This window comes from Oryzias latipes, chromosome 3 (genome assembly GCF_053564925.1).
Source record: "Oryzias latipes strain Hd-rR chromosome 3, Olatipes_Hd-rR_3.1".
NCBI classification, from domain to species: domain Eukaryota; kingdom Metazoa; phylum Chordata; class Actinopteri; order Beloniformes; family Adrianichthyidae; genus Oryzias; species Oryzias latipes.
The window spans coordinates 42,655,481-42,677,538 of NC_136239.1; the positions used below are offsets into that span (position 1 = coordinate 42,655,481).

At 51.5% G+C, this 22,058-nt stretch overlaps 2 protein-coding genes across 3 annotated transcripts; one reads left to right on the forward strand and one right to left on the reverse strand.

The window, feature by feature from the left end:
• Positions 1-3,073: 3,073 nt before the first annotated feature.
• Positions 3,074-8,355, reverse strand: mthfs (5,10-methenyltetrahydrofolate synthetase (5-formyltetrahydrofolate cyclo-ligase)). 2 transcript variants are annotated; one of them, XM_078944821.1, is made up of 3 exons: positions 8,213-8,355; positions 3,504-3,771; positions 3,074-3,434 (listed from the first exon to the last, which is right to left on the reverse strand). In XM_078944821.1, exons 1-3 carry the CDS (start codon positions 8,321-8,323, stop codon positions 3,208-3,210), a joined length of 606 nt encoding a protein of 201 aa, XP_078800947.1. In that variant the 5' UTR covers positions 8,324-8,355; the 3' UTR covers positions 3,074-3,207. The 2 variants fall into 2 exon arrangements, with proteins under 2 accessions (XP_078800947.1, XP_078800946.1); XM_078944820.1 differs by having other exon boundaries at positions 8,189-8,325.
• A 140-nt stretch (positions 8,356-8,495) lies between these two features.
• Positions 8,496-17,569, forward strand: fah (fumarylacetoacetate hydrolase (fumarylacetoacetase)). Its single transcript, XM_078944819.1, has 14 exons — positions 8,496-8,959; positions 9,269-9,379; positions 9,977-10,098; positions 11,054-11,103; positions 11,185-11,275; positions 11,637-11,734; positions 13,800-13,852; positions 14,604-14,703; positions 15,463-15,593; positions 16,162-16,237; positions 16,427-16,473; positions 16,981-17,082; positions 17,154-17,271; positions 17,389-17,569. Exons 1-14 carry the CDS (start codon positions 8,801-8,803, stop codon positions 17,466-17,468), a joined length of 1,338 nt encoding a protein of 445 aa, XP_078800945.1. The 5' UTR covers positions 8,496-8,800; the 3' UTR covers positions 17,469-17,569.
• Positions 17,570-22,058: the final 4,489 nt, after the last annotated feature.

Genomic DNA, 22,058 nt, shown 5'->3' on the forward strand with positions numbered 1-22,058 from the left:
TTAAGGGGTCAAGGCCCAGCTTCTCCTGACTTTAGGGTCAGGGCCCCACCTCTCCTGACTTTAGGGGTCAAGGCCCCACCTCTCCTGACTTTAGGGTCAGGGTCTCGCCTCTCCTGACTTTAGGGTCAGGGCCCCACCTCTCCTGACTTTAGGGTCAAGGCCCCACCTCTCCTGACTTTAGGGTCAGGGCCCCACCTCTCCTGACTTTAGGCTCAAGGCCCCACCTCTCCTGACTTTAGGGTCAGGGCCCCACCTCTCCTGACTTAAGGGGTCAAGGCCCCGCCTCTCCTGACTTTAGGGTCAGGGCCCCACCTCTCCTGACTTTAGGGGTCAAAGCCCCACCTCTCGTGACTTTAGGGTCAGGGTCTCGCCTCTCCTGACTTTAGGGGTCAGGGCCCCACCTCTCCTGACTTTAGGGTCAAGGCCCCACCTCTCCTGACTTTACGGTCAGGGCCCCACCTCTCCTGACTTTAGGGGTCAAGGCCCCGCCTCTCCTGACTTTAGGGTCAGGGCCCCACCTCTCCTGACTTTAGGGGGCAGGGCCCCGCCTCTCCTGACTTTAGGGGTCAAGGCCCCGCCTCTCCTGACTTTAGGGGTCAGGGCCCCACTTCTCCTGTATTTAGGGTCAGGGCCCCACCTCTCCTGACTTTAAGGGTCAGGGCCCCACCTCTCCTGACTTTAGGGTGAGGGCCCCACCTCTCCTGACTTTAGGGTGAGGGCCCCGCCTCTCCTGACTTTAGGGTCAAGGCCCCACCTCTCCTGACTTTAGGGTCAGGGCCCCGCTTCTTCTTACTTTAGGGTCAAGGCCCCACCTTTCGGACTTTAGGGTCAAGGCCCCACCTCTCCTGACTTTAGGGTCAGGGCCCCACCTCTCCTGACTTTAGGGGTCAAGGCCCTGCCTCTCCTGACTTTAGGGGGTCAGGGCCCCACCTCTCCTGACTTTAGGGTGATGGCCCCGCCTCTCCTGACTTTAGGGTCAAGGCCCCACCTCTCCTAACTTAAGGGTGAGGGCCCCACCTCTCCTGACTTTAGGGTTCAGGGCCCCGCCTCTCCTGACTTTAGGGGTCAAGGCCCCGCCTCTCCTGACTTTAGGGGTCAGGCGCCACCTCTCCTGACTTTAGGGTCAGGGCCCCACCTCTCCTGACTTTAGGGGTCAGGGCCCCACCTCTCCTGACTTTAGGGTGAGGGCCCCACCTCTCCTGACTTTAGGGTGAGGGCCCCGCCTCTCCTGACTTTAGGGTCAAGGCCTAAAGTCTGAAGGTGTGCCCTGGTTTGAAGTTTACCGGGATCTTGAGGCTGTGGAAGACCCTTTTCAGTTTCTCTGACACGTGGGATGACGGTGGTTTTTCCCTCTGGTTTCTGGTTCCTCCCTGTTCCTGGTGGGGTCTTATGTGCTTTTAGTGAAGGCCCATTTGGGGTATCTACAAACCTCTTGAGCATTCTGGGCTTGTGATTTCTCCCACATGGACTGCACAATCCAAAAATACCAAACAGTCCTCTCTGGCATCCTTACGGGTGACCTTAATGTGGCTATCCACTGAGTTAATGTGTTTGGTGACCTGATCCTGACTCAGGTAAATGGTAAATGGTAAATGGCGTATACTTATATAGCGCTTTCTACCTTCTTACGAAGGCCCAAAGCGCTTTACAGTCACAGTCCCATTCACCCATGCACACACACATTCACACACTGATGGCGGCTCCGCTGCCAAACACTGGCGCCAACCTCCCACCAGAGGCAAGGTGGGGTTCAGTGTCTTGCCCAAGGACACTTCGACACATGGGCGTGCAAGGCGGGAATCGAACCTGCAATCTTATGATCATGGGTCGACCACCCTACCGCTGCACCATGGCCGCCCACATAGCGGAACCAGTGGCTGGGAGCCGTTCCGGTACTGAAGGAATGCAGTGCTTTGTCTTCAAAACCCCCCATGGACAGGCTAGCCACTCCCACAGCTGTGCTGCTGTCTACAGAGGGGTCCCCTAACCCTTGGTCTATCCTAGGCACTGTAACATTGGGAGTGGGGTCATCTAGACCCACTAGACAGTGCTCTGAACCTTTGTTCTTCAATGATTTGTGATCTTCACTGGTGTCCATGGATTACATGAAATCTTTCCACCTTTATCCACCTTTGTCATGGTAGGAAGAACACCTCAATGGAAGGGGGGGGGGGGGGGGGTCATAGGATAGCACAAGGGCTAAACTGGACATAGGTGGTGATTGAGCAGAGTTCCAACAGGGTGCACATGTGGTCCGGTGTGAGGTCAGTCCTGGCCAGCTTCTTACTGCTGACGGCAGACTCCATGGCTGAGGAATTCTACCAATAGGGTGTGTTTGGGTGTGACCCCAAAGTTCCGTCTCTTAGCCAGCACCTTCTTTTCTGTGTCTGTGATGTCATGAAAAAACGAGAATGATCAAGATGTTGAAAAAGGTATCAGATCCAGAACGGTTCTTCTGACCAATAGAACTGAGTAACAGCTGTTTATTTCTCTACAGACGTCTACAGGATTTTTAGGGTACTTCTGGTTTGGATTCGCCAGGGGGGCGGCACCAGTCAGTCCAGTTACAGATGCAGTCAATGGTCTCCACTGACCGTAGGGTTAGTGTGAGGGTCTTGTTGTCCATCAGAGCTGCAGACCGGTTCTACACTGATGTGGTATAAATGTCATGAAGCTGACGGTCAGACCTTCATCCTGAGCTCCGTTCAGAGCTTTATGGGTCGCAGTAAAAGATTTCTGCTCCTCCATCAGCCCCCCCCCCCAGCTCTTTAGAAAGGTCATGACCTTTCAGTATAATTAGACAGCCGTCATCATGCCGCGATAGATGAAGATGCAGATACTTCATTTCCCATAACCCCCCCCCCTCTTATCCTGACTGACGTTCTGGTTCTACAGTTCCTTAAGGAGAACAGCAGATGAGGGGCTAATGGTCTGGTCTTCAGGACTGATCCATCACAAGCACATGATAGTGTTAAAGAACCAACAAAGTTCTGTCTGGTTGACCCACAATGCCCCCCCTCCTTAGTATCTGCTCAGAACCTTTGTGGAACCTCAGCTTCTCAAAGACACAACGTTCTCCTGTTTCCTTAAGAGATTTTAATGAGTTCATGAAATTTGACATACAAACACCAACAGCTCTTTGTTTCACACACACATCTGGACCCAGCTTTGCCCCCCCCCCCCGGTAGACCTGCAGCCGTGCAGGTTCTACTGGACCTCCTCGCTGAGGACTTCATCGATGAGGACGTCGTTGGCGTCCACAGGGATCTCCTCACACAGCTGCTCTTTGAAGGCTAGCGCCAGCGTGTAGGGCTTCCCGCGGGGGTGTCCGCTGCAGCGCTTCAGGTACGCGTCATAGAAGCCTTTCCCCCGTCCCAGACGTCTGCCGGCCCGATCAAAGCCCAGGCCCGGCATCAGCATCAGGTCCAGGCCTCCTGCAGAAGAACATAGCTTTAGACACTCAAAGCGCTAGGAACCAGGCGCGGTTCCCAGGCCCTTCTGACCTGAGCTGAGGGCCTCCTCTCGGCTGTGGTCGTCGTCCGGAGGCTGCGGGATGTTCCAGGACGTCAGGGGGAGGCCGTCCATGTCCTCCAGGCTGTGCAGCCTCAGCATGTCCATGTGGGAGCCGCCGCCGCCGTCGTACCGCGGGATGAAGCAGCTCTTGCCCCGCCCCAGAAGGTCTGCGATGATGTCTCTGGTGCACACCTCATCGTCCATGCTGAGGAACACGGCCACGCGCTCAGACGACACGTACTTGGGGTGGGCGAACAGCTGGGAGCCAACACAGCAGTGGGGGGCGGAGCCAAAGCAAAGAGGAGTTCAGAACGTCTATGGGTTCTTCACAAATTCTAAGCAAAGGAAAATACTAGAAAAAGTTTTCCTTTCAAACTAAGGCTGAAAGAATTTGTGTTTTCATGTGGAAAATTATGATTCAATGTGAACAGCTAATGATGCTAACAGTGCTAACAATGCTGATGGTGCCAACTATGATAATGGTGCTAACAATGCTAATGGTGCTAACAATGCCAATGGTGCTAACAATGCTAATGGTGCTAACAAAGCTAAAGGTGCTAACGGTGCTAAAGATGCTAATGGTGCTAACAATGCTAATGGTGCTAACAATGCTAATGGTGCTAACGATGCTAATGGTGCTAACAATACTAATGGTGCCAACAATGCTAACAATGCTAAAGGTGCAAACAAAGCTAATGGTGCTAACGGTGCTAAAGATGCTGATGTTGCTAACAATGCTGATGGTGCTAACGATGCTAACGATGCTAACGGTGCTAACGATGCTAATGGTGCTTACAATCCTAATGGTGCTAACAATACTAATGGTGCTAACAATGCTAAAGGTGTTAACGATGCTTAAGGTAGTAACAATGCTAAAGGTGTTAACGATGCTAACAGCCCCCAAACCACCGTTTAACAGTAGGACTGAAGGTGAAGACGCATGAAGAAACCAAGAACTCTGAATACTGGGTGGGGGAGGGGCTGTGTGTGGGGGAAAAAAATCCATCCCATCCACTAGCAGGATGGGATGGATGCTTGGTGGGGAGGGGTCTTCACTGAGACAATCACCCTGACTGGTGAACTGGTCTGTCCTTGACCAGAGCTTTCACTGGGGCTGCATTTGGGGGCGGGGGTCTGGGCTTGCCCCTGGGACTTGCTCTGACTTTACTCCTCTCTCTCTTTGTGTGGGGAGGGGGTGGAACCTGGGAAGTCTGCTCTTCTTGCAATGGAGCCCCTGGGCTGGGGAGACTTTGGGCCCAGCGCTTGGGGTATGGCTGTTTCATCAATGGGGGGTCAGTCTGAACGCTGTCCCTGAACAGCCCTTCTTCCTCACATAACCTATTAGAGTGATGGGGGGGGGGGGGGGGGGGGGGGGGGTCAGCCCGTGATGCACATTGGGGCTGGGGCTACCTGGCTGTAGTCCCCCTCCCATTGGTTGCAGCACGGATTAAGGGCCCCCTTCTCTTGGTATGAACTGCACCTTTGACATGTAGGAGTGTGTGTGTGTGTGTGTGTGTGTGGGGGGGGGGGGGGTACTTCAAAGCACTTTTCCAACACAAGGCATTCAAAGTGCTTTACATGATGACATTTAAAAACAAAAGGTCAAGACAAACAAATTCAGACTGTCATGAAAAGATCGGAATTGGGCCGCTTAGGGGCAAAAAATTCGGAATTGGGTCGTTTCAGCCTGCAGTGTGAACGTAGCCGTAGTCTCTCCAGCGTGTCCTGGGTCTTCCCCGGGGCCTCCGCCCAGTGGGACATGCCCGGAACACCTCTCCAGGGAGGCGTCCAGGAGGCATCCGGACTAGATGCCCGAGCCACCTCAACTGGCTCCTTTAGATGTGGAGGAGAAGCGGTTCTACTCCGAGCTCCCCGCGGGTGAGCGAGCTTCTCACCCCATCTCTAAGGGAACGCCCAGCCACCCTACGGAGGAAGCTCATTTCAGCCGCTCGTTCTTTCGGTCATGACCCAGAGCTCATGACCATAGGTGAGTACTGGAACGTAGATCGACCGGTAAATTGAGAGCTTTGCTTTTCGGCTCAGCTCTCTCTTCACCACAACGGACCGATACAGCGACCGCATAACTACGGACGCCGCTCTGATCCGCCTGTCAATCTCACGCTCCGATCTTCCCTCACTCGTGAACAAGACCCCAAGGTATTTAAACTCCTCCACCTGGGGCAGGGACACTCCACCCACTGAGAGATGGCAAACTACCTATTTAGTCACTTTTACTAAATATATTAATTTCAATGTATTTAGTAAAAGTGACTAAATACATTGAAATTAATAAATATATTGATTAAAAAAAATTGCTATATACACAAACACATTATTTCAAATTTCTAAAAAGAGAAAATAAAATATCAAATAAATTGCTAAATTGCAATTAAAAGCTAAATTTAAAAGGTAGGTCTTAAGCCTTCCTTTAAAAACATGAACAGTCTCCGCGGCCCTGATGCATGCTGGGAGGCTGTTCCACAGGTGAGGTCCATAAAAACTGAATGAGGCCTCGCCGTACGTTTTTGTTCTAACTTTTGGGATAACCAAAAGGCTCTCTGATCCCAGCGAGGGCTCATACTTTAAAATCATGTCAGATAAATATGAAGACCATAAAAACATTTATAAACCAATGAAAGAACTTTAAAATCAAGTCTGAAGAGCACAGGGAGCCAATGGAGCGATTTTAAAATGGGTGTAATGTGTTCCCGCCCCCTGGTCCTCATCAGCACACGAGGCTGAATTTTGCAGCAGTTGAAGGTTTGATATCCTTGTGCTGGGGAGACCAGAGAGCAAGGCATTACAGTAATCTAGTCTGGAAATAAAAGCATCCTCTGTGGTGGAAAGAGAGACAAATGGGCGGAGCCTGGCAATGTTTCTAAGATGAAAAAAATCCTGTTTTTGTTATGTTTATAATTTGTGTGATAATTTCCATCTCTGAGTCAAAAATAACGCCCAAGTTTCTCACACATTGAGAAGTTTTGTAATTCTTTAGTTTAGATAAAACTATCTCTCTCTTGTCCTCAGACCGATCGCTAAAACCTCTGTTTATTCCTGGTTTAGCTGTGAGAAGTTCTCTGCCATCCATGACTCAATGTCTAAAATGCATTTTCAGAGTGTGTTGACCGACTCTTCATCATCAGGAGACACAGCGATGTAGAGTTGAGTGTCATCAGCGTAGCTGTGAAAACAAACGCCACGCCTCCTGATGACGTCCCCCACTGGCAGCCTGTAAAAATTAAAAAGTATTGGGCCTAAAATTGAACCTTGGGGGACCCCACAATTGATTTAAAAAATCTTTGAGGAGCAAGTATCCATACCTTCATAAAATCTTTGATCTGTGAGATAGGAGTAAAACCACTTCATAACGGTACCAGAGATGCCCAAACCTCTCAGTCTATTGAGTAAAATACTGTGATCTACTGTTTCAAATGCAGCACTGAGATCCAGTAGGACCAGGACTGAAGGTTTCTGAGAGTCTAGGTTGCATCTAATGTCATTTACTATTAACAAGGGCCGTCTATGTGCTGGGGTTTGTCCTAAAACCAGACTTATATTTTTCAAGAATGTTATTTCTATTTAAAAACTAATTGAATTGGATTAAAACCGTTTTTTTCAATCATTTTACTAAGAAATGGTAAGTTGGATACTGGACGATAATTGTTATAGTTGTTTGAATCTAAGTTGGTCTTCTTCAGAAGAGGCCTCACCACTGCTGTTTAAGGCAGCAGGGAAGACGCCCGTCTGAAGAGAGTCATCTACTATCTTTAAAAGCGCAGACCCAAAAAAGTCCTAAAATGTTTTCAACGACGATGTGGGGATGGGTCTAAAAGGTGGTTGGCTTTAACTGGGAGAGAACTCGGCCAAGTGAAACGGCGTCAACCAGGACAAAACTTTCCAGTGGACTTTCCACTGGGACATCATTGTGAGCAAACAGGAGGTGTCCTCGCTGTACCCTACCCATCAATTTTAACTGCCCCCTTTACTACACACACCCCTCTACCCCCAAACAATATACACTCCCAACACACACAGGTTACACAGGGAAGGGGGGCCTCTGATCTTCTGTCCCCAACCCCATCCCTGGTGAGAGCCCCATTTTGTTGGTCTTATTTTTTTCTTTTATTTATTTATTGTTTAATGGTTGTATTTATATTTAATTTTATCGTTACTCGTGCTTTTAAATGAGCTATAAAAATAATAAATTTGACTGATTGAATTAAACAAGAAATGTGTGCAAGCATAATTAATATGAATAAAGTTTATCCTCAAATCCAAAAGGGGTTTCCACAAAAATACCCCTCATGTGTCAAAAGATTCAAAACATCTGTTCTGCAGCTCTGATCTGTTTGGACCACTTAGAAAACGGGAAAGTGGATAAAGTTATAGATTTAAAAACACTTTATTTTTCATGTTCTGTGTTCTTTAGTCTTTAAATGTTCCCAGAATGCACCTCCTTGGCTGAGGCAGGCTCCACCCACCCAATCCAGTGGGTGGAGCCTGCCTGTTTTTTTCTTTATTTCTATGGAAACAAAGAAACGTATCCGTTAGCGACAATACCTCTCAAAAAGGGAAGTTTGTGAAATTCGGAAGCTTCCGGTTTGCTATTCTATTTTTACTCGCCCACAGCTTTACGGCTTTCGCGCATGCGCTGACGCGTGTCCGTGGTGTCTACCTTGGCTCCCCCCGCTTCCCTCACCTTCTGCGAGAGCACGCGGGACTGCCGCCGTTTCTCGTCCGGGCTGAGCGCGGCCACGCGCCGCTTCATCTCCCGCCTGAGCGCGTGTTTGGCAGCCATGAGAGCGGACATGCTTTACGGCCCCCGGGACCGGCGGGCGGGGCAGAGCGGTTAAAGTTCAACCGACAGCCGGCCGCCCCCTCCCGGAATGAGGTCACGCGCTAACTAATGTCAACAGATTTTATCTGAAAACGTTCAAAAGTAGAAACTGTTTCCGACACTGTCGTAAATCCGGATCATCTGAAAGCAAGCACGCGCATGCTCAAATGTCCTTACAACTCTAACATGGAAGTCTACAGAGTCGATCCCTGTCCCTCCCCAGGACTGAACTGATGGAGAATATTGATCAAAAACGGTCTCAAGCCGATTGAATGAATCAGCCCCCCTCCCCCCATCTGTTCAGTTGAGTAAAATATGGGGAATTACAGACAGACGCCCACCCACTGAGCCTCAAGAGGTCTGCATTTGTGCTGAGTCATGTTCAGCAGCTGCAGCAGGGAGGACACCAACAGCAGCCTCTGATTGGCTGAGCTGTGGAAGGCGGGACTTATGTCCAGCTCAACATCTGGAAGGCGTCAGGCCTTCATCCTTCTGAACACAGCGAGCTCGGCAGCAAGAACCCTAGACATGTCCTTCATCAGGGTGGGTCCAGACTGTGACTTCTCCTTCCAGAACCTTCCCTATGGAGTCTTCTCCACACCCGACACCGTAAGTCCTCCTGCCGGAGTTCAACAGACATCCTGAAGGTTTTCATGGAGATGAATTCCACGTCAGAGAAGTTACCTTTGTCCTGTCAGGGCGACAGCTTTCAGCTCTGCCAATGTTCTGAGTCTTCAGCTGTTGTCCACTGTGAGGTCAACGCTTCTCTGTCCTTTGAACCTCTGCGCCTTTCCTCACCCTGCTAGAGTCCAGATGTTCCTCCAGATGTTTGCTGCTGCAGCCTTTGGTTCTCAGGGTCATGCGGTGCACGAACAGACAAGGACTCACGAGCACCTGTGTTGTTGTTTCCTGCTGCAGCCCAAACATCGGATTGGAGTTGCCATTGGAGACCAGATCCTGGACCTGAGCGTGATCAGGTCTCTGTTTGACGGACCCATCATGTCCAGAAACCAGGAGGTCTTTGCGCAGGTATTTGGTAGACTGACCTGCTCCTTTTCAGAAACATCAACATAAGGTCTTTGATGGAGATGTCATTAATGTTCAGCGTGAAGCTCCTCCCACTGTTCTTCTGGGCGGAGTCATTCATTCTATAAACCTTAAAAAAACATTTTTTTCATCAACATCAAAGTTCTCTTCCAGAACTTCACTAGTTCCAAAAACGCATGTAGAAACCAGAGGTGTAACGTTGTATCAATTTCTGTTCCTACGATCCAACCAGATCTATCCGTCTGAGGCAAAACCCAATCGTCCAAAACCATTAAAAAATGATTCAAAATTAGATGAATAAGTTCTATCAACAATGGAAAATACAGTAGGTTAATTTGACGCCAAGGTAAAAGCGACCAATCACAGCAGACAATTCACACGTGATGCAGCAAAAACGGATCAGTCCATCATTCCAGACCAATATGTGGAAAGACTTTAGCAAAGACGTGACCATACAGTGATGCTATGAATGGAATCGTTGTTAAAACTAACGTTACACCCCTGGTAGAACCATTGAAATGGGTTAGAACTAGTTGCAGGACAGGTCCAACAGAACCGGCCTGAAACTTTTCTTTGTAGTCCACACTGAACGCCTTCATGGATCTTGGCTTTGAGGCCTGGAGGGAAGCCAGGAGAAGCTTACAGACGCTGCTGTCCACCAGTGAGAGCAAGTTGAGGGATGATGTGAGCCTTCGCAGCAGGTCAGTCTGTAGTTCTTCTGTACGCTGCCTTTTTGGAAAAGTATTATCTATCTATCTATCTGTCTGTCTGTCTGTCTGTCTGTCTGTCTGTCTGTCTGTCTGTCTGTCTGTCTGTCTGTCTGTCTGTCTGTCTGTCTGTCTGTCTGTCTGTCTGTCTGTCTGTCTGTCTGTCTGTGTCTCTCTCTCTCTCTCTCTCTCTCTCTCTCTCTCTCTCTCTCTCTCTCTCTCTCTCTCTCTATCTATCTATCTGGGACATTCATAAAGAAAATCATGATTAAACTGCATTTCTGACTATTTCTTTATTCCAATTGTGAATCAGGAACAGAAGAAAGAATGCAGTTTGAAAAAGCTTGTATCTGTGATGTAGGTGCTACAGTCTGGGGGGCATTGTCTCCAAGCTCCCCCCTTTCTGATCCTCCACCTGCAGACCAACAGATCCATGAACGTCATTGTTTTCCTGGTCTGAGCTGGAATCTGGATCTAAACTAGACGGCTGGATAACTTTGATATTGCTGCCATTTTGGTTGCAGCGATGATGTTAGGTTGGGGGTGTGGGGGGCTGTAAGCTAGCGGGAGAGAGGTAGCTGTAGCTCCTCTTCATGAGCGGTTTGGTGCTTGAGGACCTGCAGCTTTCTGAAGGTTCTCAATGATTCTGCTTGATGTGTGGATGTTGATGACGTCATTTCAGCTTCTTGGTTCTTGTCTGTGTTGCGGGTCCAGTTCTGTCCTGAGGGTCCAGTCTGGTGAGTTCTAGAGCAGAGGTGTTTGTGGACATGCATGTTCAACTCTGTGAGTGTGGAATGAAAGCCTCAGTTCAGTTGACCTTCAGCCCATTTCTGCTGTCAGGTAAATTTACCAACCCCCCCCCCCCTCCACCCCCCACCCCCGAGAGTGCAGAGGCCAGAAATGGGATGGGGAACATCTGAGATGTTTTGACAGCTGTCTTGTCCTGCAGGGCCTTCGTCCATCAGAGTGCAGCCATCATGCACCTTCCTGCAGACATCGGTATGCTTCTGACATGGGGGGTGGGGGGGTTACTGCAGCTGTAAGCAACCACAAAGAGGATGATGTTTGGTTTCATCACAGGTGACTACACGGACTTCTACTCATCCAGAGACCACGCCACCAACGTAGGCGTGATGTTCCGCGGGAAGGACAACGCCCTGATGCCAAACTGGTATGAACCACTTCACTTATGGTTTGATGATCTGGAAAACATGAAGAGGCCGCCTCCATCTGTCTTCTTGAAGAACAGTGCCATCTAGAGGCTACATGTGTGGCAGGAACAGCTTTTCTGTTCCTATCCATAAAGTTATCCATGGATGTGTGTTCAGGTCTTCCAGACAGAACCTTCTGGAACAGGGTTCCTGGACAGCAGAATGTCAGCAGCTATGTGGGCTTTGGGTTTGGGACTGAGCTGCAGAGCTCTGCTGGGACAGCAATCACCTGTGTCAGTTGGGGGAGGGTGGGGGTGTTAGTGGTGTACCTGTCCTTCTACTCAGACTGAACCATCATCTCTGTCCTGGGGGGGTTGGCAGGTTGAGGCTTCCGGTGGGGTACCATGGCAGAGCCTCGTCTGTGGTGGTCTCTGGGACTCCCATCCGTCGTCCTCGGGGCCAGATGAGGCCTGACCAAAGTAATTTTGTATTTTTTATTTAACCTTTATTTAACCAGGAAAGTCCCATTGAGATTAAAAACCTCTTTACAAGGGAGTCCTGGCCACTAGGCAGCAAAAAGTTACAGACATAATCAACGAATACAATTACAATTTCAATTATAAAAACAGTTACCTTTAAAGGAGTTTGGGGGGCCAGTTTAGCTCGTGCTGGTTTGCGGCGCCTTCCATCCGTGAAACCCGGGTTCGACTCCAGGCTGCTCCCTGTTCCCTTCTCTACCTCTGCCGGTTCCAAGCCCGGTTAGAGAAGGTTGCGTCAGGAAGGGCATCCGGCGTAAAACATTGCCAAAATTTACCATGCGACTTGTTCGCTGTGGCGACCCCTGATGGGAGAAGCCGAAAGTGGAAGAAGACCTTTAAAGGGGTTGACCTCCAGTGCTCCCAGTCTGTCTTTAAAATCATTTACAGAGATAAGTTCAGGGAGCTTCCAGGTTTTTTGCAGTGTGTTCCATGACGTGGGAGCAGCGTGAGGAAAAGATCTTTTTCCCAGTTCTGTGCGGACAAATGGAACACTGAGCAACAGTTGATCGTTTGAACGCAATGAATATGAATCAACATTTCTCCTCGTTAGTAAATCTCCAATGTAGGAGGGAAGCAGTCCAAGCATGGCCTTGTAAATAAAAGTGTACCAGTGTCCTTGCCTTCTTGTGGACAGAGATGACCCCCCCACACGAGAGTACAGTTCACAGTCATGTGTTAATGCTCTCCTATTGGTGATAAACCTCAGAGCAGCATGATACACAGAGTCTAATCTATAAAGACAACGATTTGTAGCATTCATGTACAAAAGGTCCCCGTAGTCTAAAACAGATAGAAATGTTGCCGTCACAAGCCGTTTTTTTACTTTGAAAGAGAAGCTAAGCTTATTTCTAAAAAGAAAACCCAATTTCAGTTTTAGTTTCTTCACAACATTTTCAATGTGGGGCTTGAATGTCAAGGAGTCATCAAGTAAAACCCCAAGGTATTTGTACTCATGTACTTGCTCTATAGCATCTCTGTGAAGAGTGAGAATCTTAGGGAGATCTTCTGGCACCTTTTTGGCATTAGAAAAGAACATGAATTTGGACTTTTCAGCATTTAGGACAAGTTTCAATTGCAGAAGTGTAAGCTGCACATTATCAAAAGCTTTCTGCAAAGATTCAACTGCTTTTGCTGGAGTTGGTCCAAAGCAATAGATAATTGTGTCATCAGCATAAAGATGAATATTAGCATCTTGAAGATCTTGTCCTAGTTCATTAATATATAAAATGAAAAGTAGAGGTCCTAATATTGAACCCTGTGGCACCCCCCTGTGGACATTTAAAAATTCAGAGGACAAGCCATCACATTTAACACACTGAGTCCTTTCATTCAAGTCATTTCTAAACCAGGAAAGCACAGTATTGGAGAATCCAAAACAGCTAAGCCGATGCATTAAAACCCCATGGTCCACAGTATCAAAGGCTTTAGACAAATCAATAAAAAGCGAAGCACAATGTTGCTTTTTATGTCAAGAGCAAGAAGTATGTCGTTGACGGCTGTGATTGTGCTGCGTTCCTTCCTGAAACCTGATTGCAGCATTGAAAGAAGTTCTTTAATCGTTAAATAGTCTTTTAGTTGATCACAAACAATGTCCTCACACGGCGCCGATCCCACAGCAGCAGGTAGCTCACAGCTTCCTGCAGCAGCAGAGCTGCAGTGAAGCTGCTTCCTTCAGGACGCCGTAGCGGTCTAAGCCTGGTTTAGAACAAACCTGTCACTCACAAAACACCAATCCAACGTAAAACAGCAACTAGGAAAGACAATTTCACAAACATCTGATCAGACTTTGACAGCCTTTTCTGGGACGGCTGTGGTGCGGCGGTAGGACGTCGACCTCCAATCGGAAGATTGCAAGTTCAGAATCAGCCTTGCCTGCCCAAGTGTCCTTGGGCAAGACACTGAACCGTACCTTGCCTCTGGTGGACTGTTGGTGTCAATGTGTTGGTGTGGGAATGACTGGAAAGCTCTGTACAAGGATACGGCATTTACCATTTTCTCTTCACAGCAAAACCTCCAATCTTTGGTCCATCCAAGCAGCTGGACATCGAGCTGGAGATGGTGAGTTCAGTGTTCACCTGAAGTCGCTGCATTTCAGCAAGGACCGGTCTGACACAGCAGCCAATTCTGTGGATGACCTTGTGTTTCCATCTCATAATTTTCACCACAAATCCATCTCCACAGTTTGACCAGCAGGATGCTGCCTGCCTGTTCGCAGACTTTACTTCCGGAATCTTCTTAGTCCAGAAGTAGAGATGGGAACCAAACCGGTTCATTTGAAAGGGCTCTGTCTCCTAAACACTGTTGGAACCGTGCAGAGGATATAGGGGTGGAGGATGTAGGGCGGGGGGTTTAGGTGGCGTGTAGGGTGGGGTCACAAATGACACAGCTGTTTCAGCATGAGGGTTGGAGGAGTCTTGATGACATTGACAGCACCTTGTGACCTGGAGTTGAGTTCCTGCACATCAGGGTTGGTCTGAAGTGGTTTTCTCAGGGTGTTAGGTGGGGAACACTCCCGAACTTCAGTGGGAATCAAACATTTCCACCCTGGTGTGCCTCAGAGCAGGAGAGCCAGCCATCTCCAAATGAAAGATTACCAACATGGACTTTCCGACATGATGGATTTCTTTTCATTTTTTTATGATGCATTTTTAACTCCGGTAGCAGAAACGGATTTTTGAATTCCCCTTTCAGAGATGAATAAAGCATTTGTCTTTTTGAATGTTGCTGAAATGCTTAATGATTGTATTTTCCTTCAGACTAAAGTCCAGACAGTTTGACGTCTGATGTCCTTCTTCCTCTCTGTCTTCAGGCCTTCTTCATCGGAGCAGGCAATCGGCTCGGGGAGCCCATTCCCATCAGCAGGGCCCACGAGCACATCTTTGGCCTGGTTCTGATGAATGACTGGAGCGGTAAGGCCAAACCCATTATTCACCCCCCCCCCCCCCCCTTCTCCCGTCCTTTATCCCTCCAAGCAGAGCGATGTGGAAAATAGTGTCTTCTAAGCCGGATGTTGCTGATGATGATGTCATCAACAGCTGCCAGTCATCCACGTTAGCGAGTAGCTGCCAGCGCTCTGAAAACGCACCTGACATCGTTTTGATAACTTTAAAAAGTCACGCTAAAACAAAAAGTCATTACTGACATTTAAACGTAAACTTCTGTGCTTCAGAGCACGCCAATGTAAAAAAAAGCGTTTCTCCTCCACGCCAGCGCCACGCGGAACACCCTACAGGCGGAGGGATACCCAGCCTAAAGGCGCTACGGCTCCTCCTTAAAAACACTTTCAGACACCACTACAGCTCCAAATGACCCTACGAGTCAGAGGGTAGGGGCAGAATTTGGTCTCACATCCTGGATCATCAGGAGGAGCCTCAGGGTTTTAGGAAGCAGATCAGAGCACCAGGCTGAGACCTTGGAGTTAATGATCCCACACAGTCCAAGCGAATCCTCAGGTCCAGATGGATTCATCTAGAGTCTCAGAGCCGCGGCTCCTGATGGTGAAGATACCGCTCAGACATGTTGTTGGGTTCTACAGGAACCTTTGGGCCGACTCTCAGTGGCATGGAACATCGTCAGTCTTTTTCTGGTTCCTACAGCATCTACTCCCTGTGTCCTCATGGAAACTCAGACTGTCTTCACACGGTGAATGTCTATGTTTTCCCTCTCAGCTCGGGACATCCAGGCCTGGGAGTATGTTCCTCTTGGACCTTTTCTGGGGAAAAACTTCGGGACAACCATCTCTCCCTGGGTGGTCCCCATGGAGGCGCTCTTACCTTTCGCAGAGCCAAATCCTGTCCAGGTATGATCTCTGCCAACATGGATGCTGTCAGGGGTCGGCTGGGTTGGTTTCTCCTTAAGTCTGTTTAGTTAGCTAAGACCTTGTAGGTCCAGCCAGGTTCTGTTCCTTCTCAGCCCAGCTGTGGTCCTGTTTCTGGTTGGTAGGAAGGTAGATTCTGTCAGAGGGAGGAGTGTCAGACAGAAGAAGTTGGTAAGTGGCGTATACTTAAATAGTGCTTTTCTACCTACAAGGACAAAGTGCTTTACAGTCACAGACCCATTCACCCAGTCACTCACACATTCACTCACACATTCACACACACATTCACTCACACATTCACACACTGGTGGCGGCTCCGCTGCCAAACACAGGCGCCTGCCTACCACCAGAGGCAAGGTGGGGATCAGTGTCTTGCCCAAGGACACTTGGACTCATGGACGTGCAAGGCGGGAATCGAACCTGCAATCTTACGATCATGGGTCGGCCGCCCGTTCCGTGAAGCCTTTGGATTCTACTTCTGTTCTTTGAGCGGGTTGAGCTGAAGATGTTTCTTTCAGATTTCTTCTCATTAATGTTCCTCCTCCTGCAGGATCCAGAACCGCTTCCTTACCTCCAGCACCAAGATCCGTACACATTCAACATCCAACTGTCAGTGGCGCTGAAAGGTAAAGGCTTCACAAACCACTCTGTAAGTCAGCATCTTTGTCTTTACCATCTCCACGGAGGAATCCGATTTCTGAGTCACAAAAGCGGGTTTCTGTGGTCCTGAACGGTGGTTTCAGAAACCTGCTTCCTTAAACACATAGAAACACGGTGTCTCCACATCTGAAGCCACTTCCTTTCTCTCATTCAAGGACAGGAAATGGCAGAGGCAGTCACCATCTGCAACTCCAACTTCAAAGTAAGAGCGCGCCCACACCAGAACCAGCACTTCTTCTGAACTGGACTTTCTGTCCATCTCTGTCTCAGCTGCAGTTTTTCTTCTAGAACATTCCTGCTTCGATGCTAAACAAACATGGAACTCTAAATTCAAAAATAGAAATCATCTTCAGCTTCTCAGGGAGGACAACAAGGGGGTCCCAGACCAGCAGAGGTTTAACCTCTCTGGAGGGTCCTGGTTCTGATGGGTTCTCCTGGTTGAAGAGTCCGGCTGTCATGTGGAAGAGCAGCGGCGTCCTGCAGAGTTCGTCTGAAGGACGCTGGATTCCCCGCATGGATCTGTGATCTTCACCTGAACTCCTCCTTCTAGCGCGTGGTCATGGGCGGGGGAGGGGGGTTATGGGTGGTCCTACAGCCGTGACCCGTAACTGACCTGATTCCTATCTGTGTCTTTATGGAGTCACCTTCATGCTGAGGGCGGGGCCTTCACCTGAAAGCATGCTCTTTGTAAATCCATCTTCTCTGTCAGAACCTGTACTGGACCATGAAGCAGCAGCTGGCTCACCACACTGTCAATGGCTGCAACGTCAGAGCGGGAGACCTGCTGGCCTCCGGAACCATCAGTGGACCTGTGAGTTTGTGTGCAGAACCTCAAACGTTCCATGATTCTTCCACAGACACTGACCTGATTGGGGTCCACAGAACCCAGAAAGCTTTGGCTCCATGCTGGAGCTGTCATGGAGAGGATCCAAGAACATCCACCTAACCGGAGGACAGACCAGAACCTTTCTGAACGATGGGGACGAGGTCATCATTACAGGTCAGAAAGGAAGAGTGGCTCTTCTCAAACTGAACCACTGAGATCCAAGTCCTGAAGAACTCTGGTCTGAACCTTCAGCCTCAGGTGTAGAGGTCAAGTGTTTGTCTCCTGCTTTAGGTTTCTGTCAAGGAGACGGCTTCAGGGTGGGCTTCGGTTCCTGCCGGGGAACCATCCTACCTGCCTGCAGCTCGGATTGACCTCTGGAAGAACCACCAGGAGGCTGTTGGCGGTTCTGCTCCACTCTTTCATCCGCTGACATGCCTTTACTCTGTCCTTCACAATAAAAGAGGATTCTGCACGTCGTCTCGTTTGACTTCATTCTTCAAACACGAGTGGTTGGAGGTTCTTCAGATGGAGCTCCAACCTGAAACCACCGCTCAGACAAAACAGAGCGGGCCAGAACCTCTGCAGAACACCGGGTTATGCAGAGGTTCTGGCCCCACCCCCTGGTCTCCTCCCCCAGAAATAAATACTGTGTGGTAAAAATTCTTCTTTTGCAGAGACTTAGTGAAGCTGTGAAATCCGGAGGACCTTGAAGTGCTCACAGACTTCAATACTGGACCAGACGGGTTCGTACCCGCCGGTTCCTGGACCTTGGCAGCCCAACAAGGACCACGTGGAGCAGAAGAGGAGGCCTCCCCCTGACCTTCCAGCTCCTGAATGGTCACATGTCTGTTAAAGGAAGGATGGACTGATCCGTTTTTGCTGCATCACGTGTGTGTCGTCCGCTGAAGCACTTGGCCGTTTTCTACCTTACAGTCAAACAAAGCTACTTTGTTTCAATCCAGATGGTAATTTCCACTATTGATTATCAATGTTTCTCATTTGGGAACGATTTTATAACGCTTTACTTTGACCATGTTGATCTGGGAGGATGGTAAGAATAGAAATCTGGGGGTGTAACGACCGTTATTATTGTCACTCAGGCTTCTGATTGTTTTAAACGGACCAAAACGTGGCCCAGGTGACGGAACCCAGAGAACTCTGCATTGGTCCATCCAGAGAACTAACAGTCATGTCAAAGCTGGTGTCCTTCCTGTCAGTCTGGAGGACATCTGTCCTGATCTGACCTGTAAGGACCTCCCCCTGGATCTGACCTATGGGGTCCTCTCCCCTGGATCTGACCTGTAAGGTCCTCTCCCCTGGAACTGACCTGTGGGGTCCTCCCCCTTACAACTGACCTGTGGGGACCTCCACCTGGATCTGACCTGTGGGGTCCTCCCCCTGGATCTGACCTGTGGGGTCCTATTCCCAGGATCTGACCTGTGGGATCCTATCCCCTGCAACTGACCTGTGGGGTCCTCCCCCCTGGAACTGAGCTGTGGGGTCCTCCCCCCTGCAACTGACCTGTGGGGTCCTCTCCCCTGGAACTGACCTGTGGGGTACCTCTCCCCTGGATTTGACCTGTGGGGTCCTCCCCTCCTGCAACTGACTTCTGGGGTCCTCCCCACTGGATCTGACCTGTGGGGTCCTCTCACCTGGATTTGACCTCTGGGGTCCTCCCCTCCTGCAACTGACCTGTGGGGTCCTGTCCCCTGGATCTGACCTGTGGGGTCCCCTCCTCTGCAACTGACCTGTGGGGTCCTCCCCCTGGATCTGGCCTGTGGGGTCCTCCCCCCTGCAACTGACCTGTGGTGTCCTCCCCACTGGATCTGGCCTGTGGGGTCCTCTCCCCTGGATTTGACCTGTGGGATCCTCCCCCCTGCAACTGACCTGTGGGGTCCTCCCCCCTGCAACTGACCTGTGGGGTTCCTCACCCCTCTAACTGACCTGTGGGGTACCTCTCCCCTGGATTTGACCTGTGGGGTCCTCCCCTCCTGCAAATGACTTCTGGGGTCCTCCCCACTGGATCTGACCTGTGGGGTCCTCTCACCTGGATTTGACCTGTGGGGTCCTCCCCTCCTGAAACTGACCTGTGGGGTCCTCTCCCCTGGATCTGACCTGTGGGGTCCTCCCCTCTGCAACTGACCTGTGGGATCCTCCCCCCTGGATCTGGCCTGTGGGGTCCTCCCCCCTGCAACTGACCTGTGGGGTCCTCCCCACTGGATCTGGCCTGTGGGGTCCTCCCCCCTGCAACTGACCTGTGGGGTACCTCTCCCCTGGATTTGACCTGTGGGGTCCTCCCCTCCTGCAACTGACTTCTGGGGTCCTCCCCACTGGATCTGACCTGTGGGGTCCTCTCACCTGGATTTGACCTCTGGGGTCCTCCCCACTGGATCTGGCCTGTGGGGTCCTCTCCCCTGGATTTGACCTGTGGGATCCTCCCCCCTGCAACTGACCTGTGGGGTCCTCCCCCCTGCAACTGACCTGTGGGGTTCCTCACCCCTTTAACTGACCTGTGGGGTACCTCTCCCCTGGATTTGACCTGTGGGGTCCTCCCCTCCTGCAAATGACTTCTGGGGTCCTCCCCACTGGATCTGACCTGTGGGGTCCTCTCACCTGGATTTGACCTGTGGGGTCCTCCCCTCCTGCAACTGACCTGTGGGGTCCTCTCCCCTGGATCTGACCTGTGGGGTCCTCCCCTCTGCAACTGACCTGTGGGATCCTCCCCCCTGGATCTGGCCTGTGGGGTCCTCCCCCCTGCAACTGACCTGTGGGGTCCTCCCCACTGGATCTGGCCTGTGGGGTCCTCTCCCCTGGATTTGACCTGTGGGATCCTCCCCCTTGCAACTGACCTGTGGGGTCCTCCCCCCTGCAACTGACCTGTGGGGTTCCTCACCCCTCTAACTGACCTGTGGGGTCCTCCCCTCTGCAACTGACCTGTGGGATCCTCCCCCCTGGATCTGGCCTGTGGGGTCCTCCCCCCTGCAACTGACCTGTGGGGTCCTGTCCCCACTGGATCTGGCCTGTGGGGTCCTCTCCCCTGGATTTGACCTGTGGGATCCTCCCCCTTGCAACTGACCTGTGGGGTCCTCTCCCCTGCAACTGACCTGTGGGGTCCTCCGCAATGGATCTGACCTGCGGGGTCTTCTCCCCTGCAACTGACATGTGGGGTCCTATTCCCAGGATCTGACCTGTGGGGTCCTATCCCCTGCAACTGACCTGTGGGGTCCTCTCCCCTGGAACTGACCTGTGGGGTCCTCCCCCCTGGATCTGACCTGTGGTGTCCTATTCCCATGATCTGACCTGTGGGATCCTCCCCCTGCAACTGACATGTGGGGTCCTCCCCACTGGATCTGGCCTGTGGGGTCCTCTCCCCTGGATCTGACCTGTGGGGTCCTCCCCCCTGCAACTGACCTGTGGGGTCCTCACCCCTGTAACTGAACTGTGGGGTCTGCCCCTTGGATCTGACCTGTCGGGTCCTCCCCCCTGGATCTGACCTGTGGGGTCTTCCCCCCTGCAACTGACCTGTGGGGTCCTCCCCCCTGCAACTGACCTGTGGTGTCCTCCCCACTGGATCTGGCCTGTGGGGTCCTCTCCCCTGGATTTGACCTGTGGGATCCTCCCCCTTGCAACTGACCTGTGGGGTCCTCTCCCCTGCAACTGACCTGTGGGGTCCTCCGCAATGGATCTGACCTGCGGGGTCCTCTCCCCTGCAACTGACATGTGGGGTCCTATTCCCAGGATCTGACCTGTGGGGTCCTCTCCCCTGGAACTGACCTGTGGGGTCCTCTCCCCTGGAACTGACCTGTGGGGTCCTCCCCCCTGGATCTGACCTGTGGGGTCCTATTCCCAGGATCTGACCTGTGGGATCCTCCCCCTGCAACTGACATGTGGGGTCCTCCCCACTGGATCTGGCCTGTGGGGTCCTCTCCCCTGGATCTGACCTGTGGGGTCCTCCCCCCTGCAACTGACCTGTGGGGTCCTCACCCCTGTAACTGAACTGTGGGGTCTGCCCCTTGGATCTGACCTGTCGGGTCCTCCCCCCTGGATCTGACCTGTGGGGTCTTCCCCCCTGCAACTGACCTGTGGGGTCCGCCCCCTGGATCTGACCTGTGGGGTCTTTTCCCCTGGAACAGACCTGTGGGGTCCGCCCCCTGGAACTGACCCGTGGGGTCCTCTCCCCTGGATCTGACCTGTGGGGTCCTCCCCCCTGCAGCTGACCTGTGGGGTCTTCCCCCCTGGATTGGACCTGTGGGGTCCTATCCCCTGCAACTAACCTGTGGGGTCCTCCCCCTGGAACTGAGCTGTGGGGTCCTCTCCCCTGGATCTGACCTTTGGGGTCTTCTCCCCTGGATCTGACCTGTGGGGTCCTCCCCCCTGCAACTGACCTGTGGGGTCCTCCCCACTGGATCTGGCCTGTGGGGTCCTCTCCCCTGGATCTGACCTGTGGGGTCCTCCCCCCTGCAACTGACCTGTGGGGTTCCTCACCCCTGTAACTGACCTGTGGGGTCCTCCCCCTGGAACTGAGCTGTGGGGTCCTCCCCCCTGGATCTGACCTGTGGTGTCCTCTCCCCGGGATCTGACCTGTGGGGTCCTCCCCCCTGCAACTGACCTGTGGGGTCCTCCACCTGGATCTGACCTGTGGGGTCCTTTCCCCTGGATCTGACCTGTGGGGTCCTCTCCCCTGAATCTGACCTGTGGGGTCCTCTCCCCTGGATCTGACCTGTGGGGTCCTCCCCCCTGCAACTGACCTGTGGGGTTCCTCACCCCTGTAACTGACCTGTGGGGTCCTCTCCCCTGGATCTGACCTGTGGGGTCCTCTCCCCTGAATCTGACCTGTGGTGTCCTCTCCCCTGGATCTGACCTGTGGGGTCCTCACCTCTGGATCTGACCTGTGGGGTCCTCTCCCCTGGATCTGACCTGTTGGGTCCTCCCCCCTGCAACTGACCTGTGGGGTCCTCCCC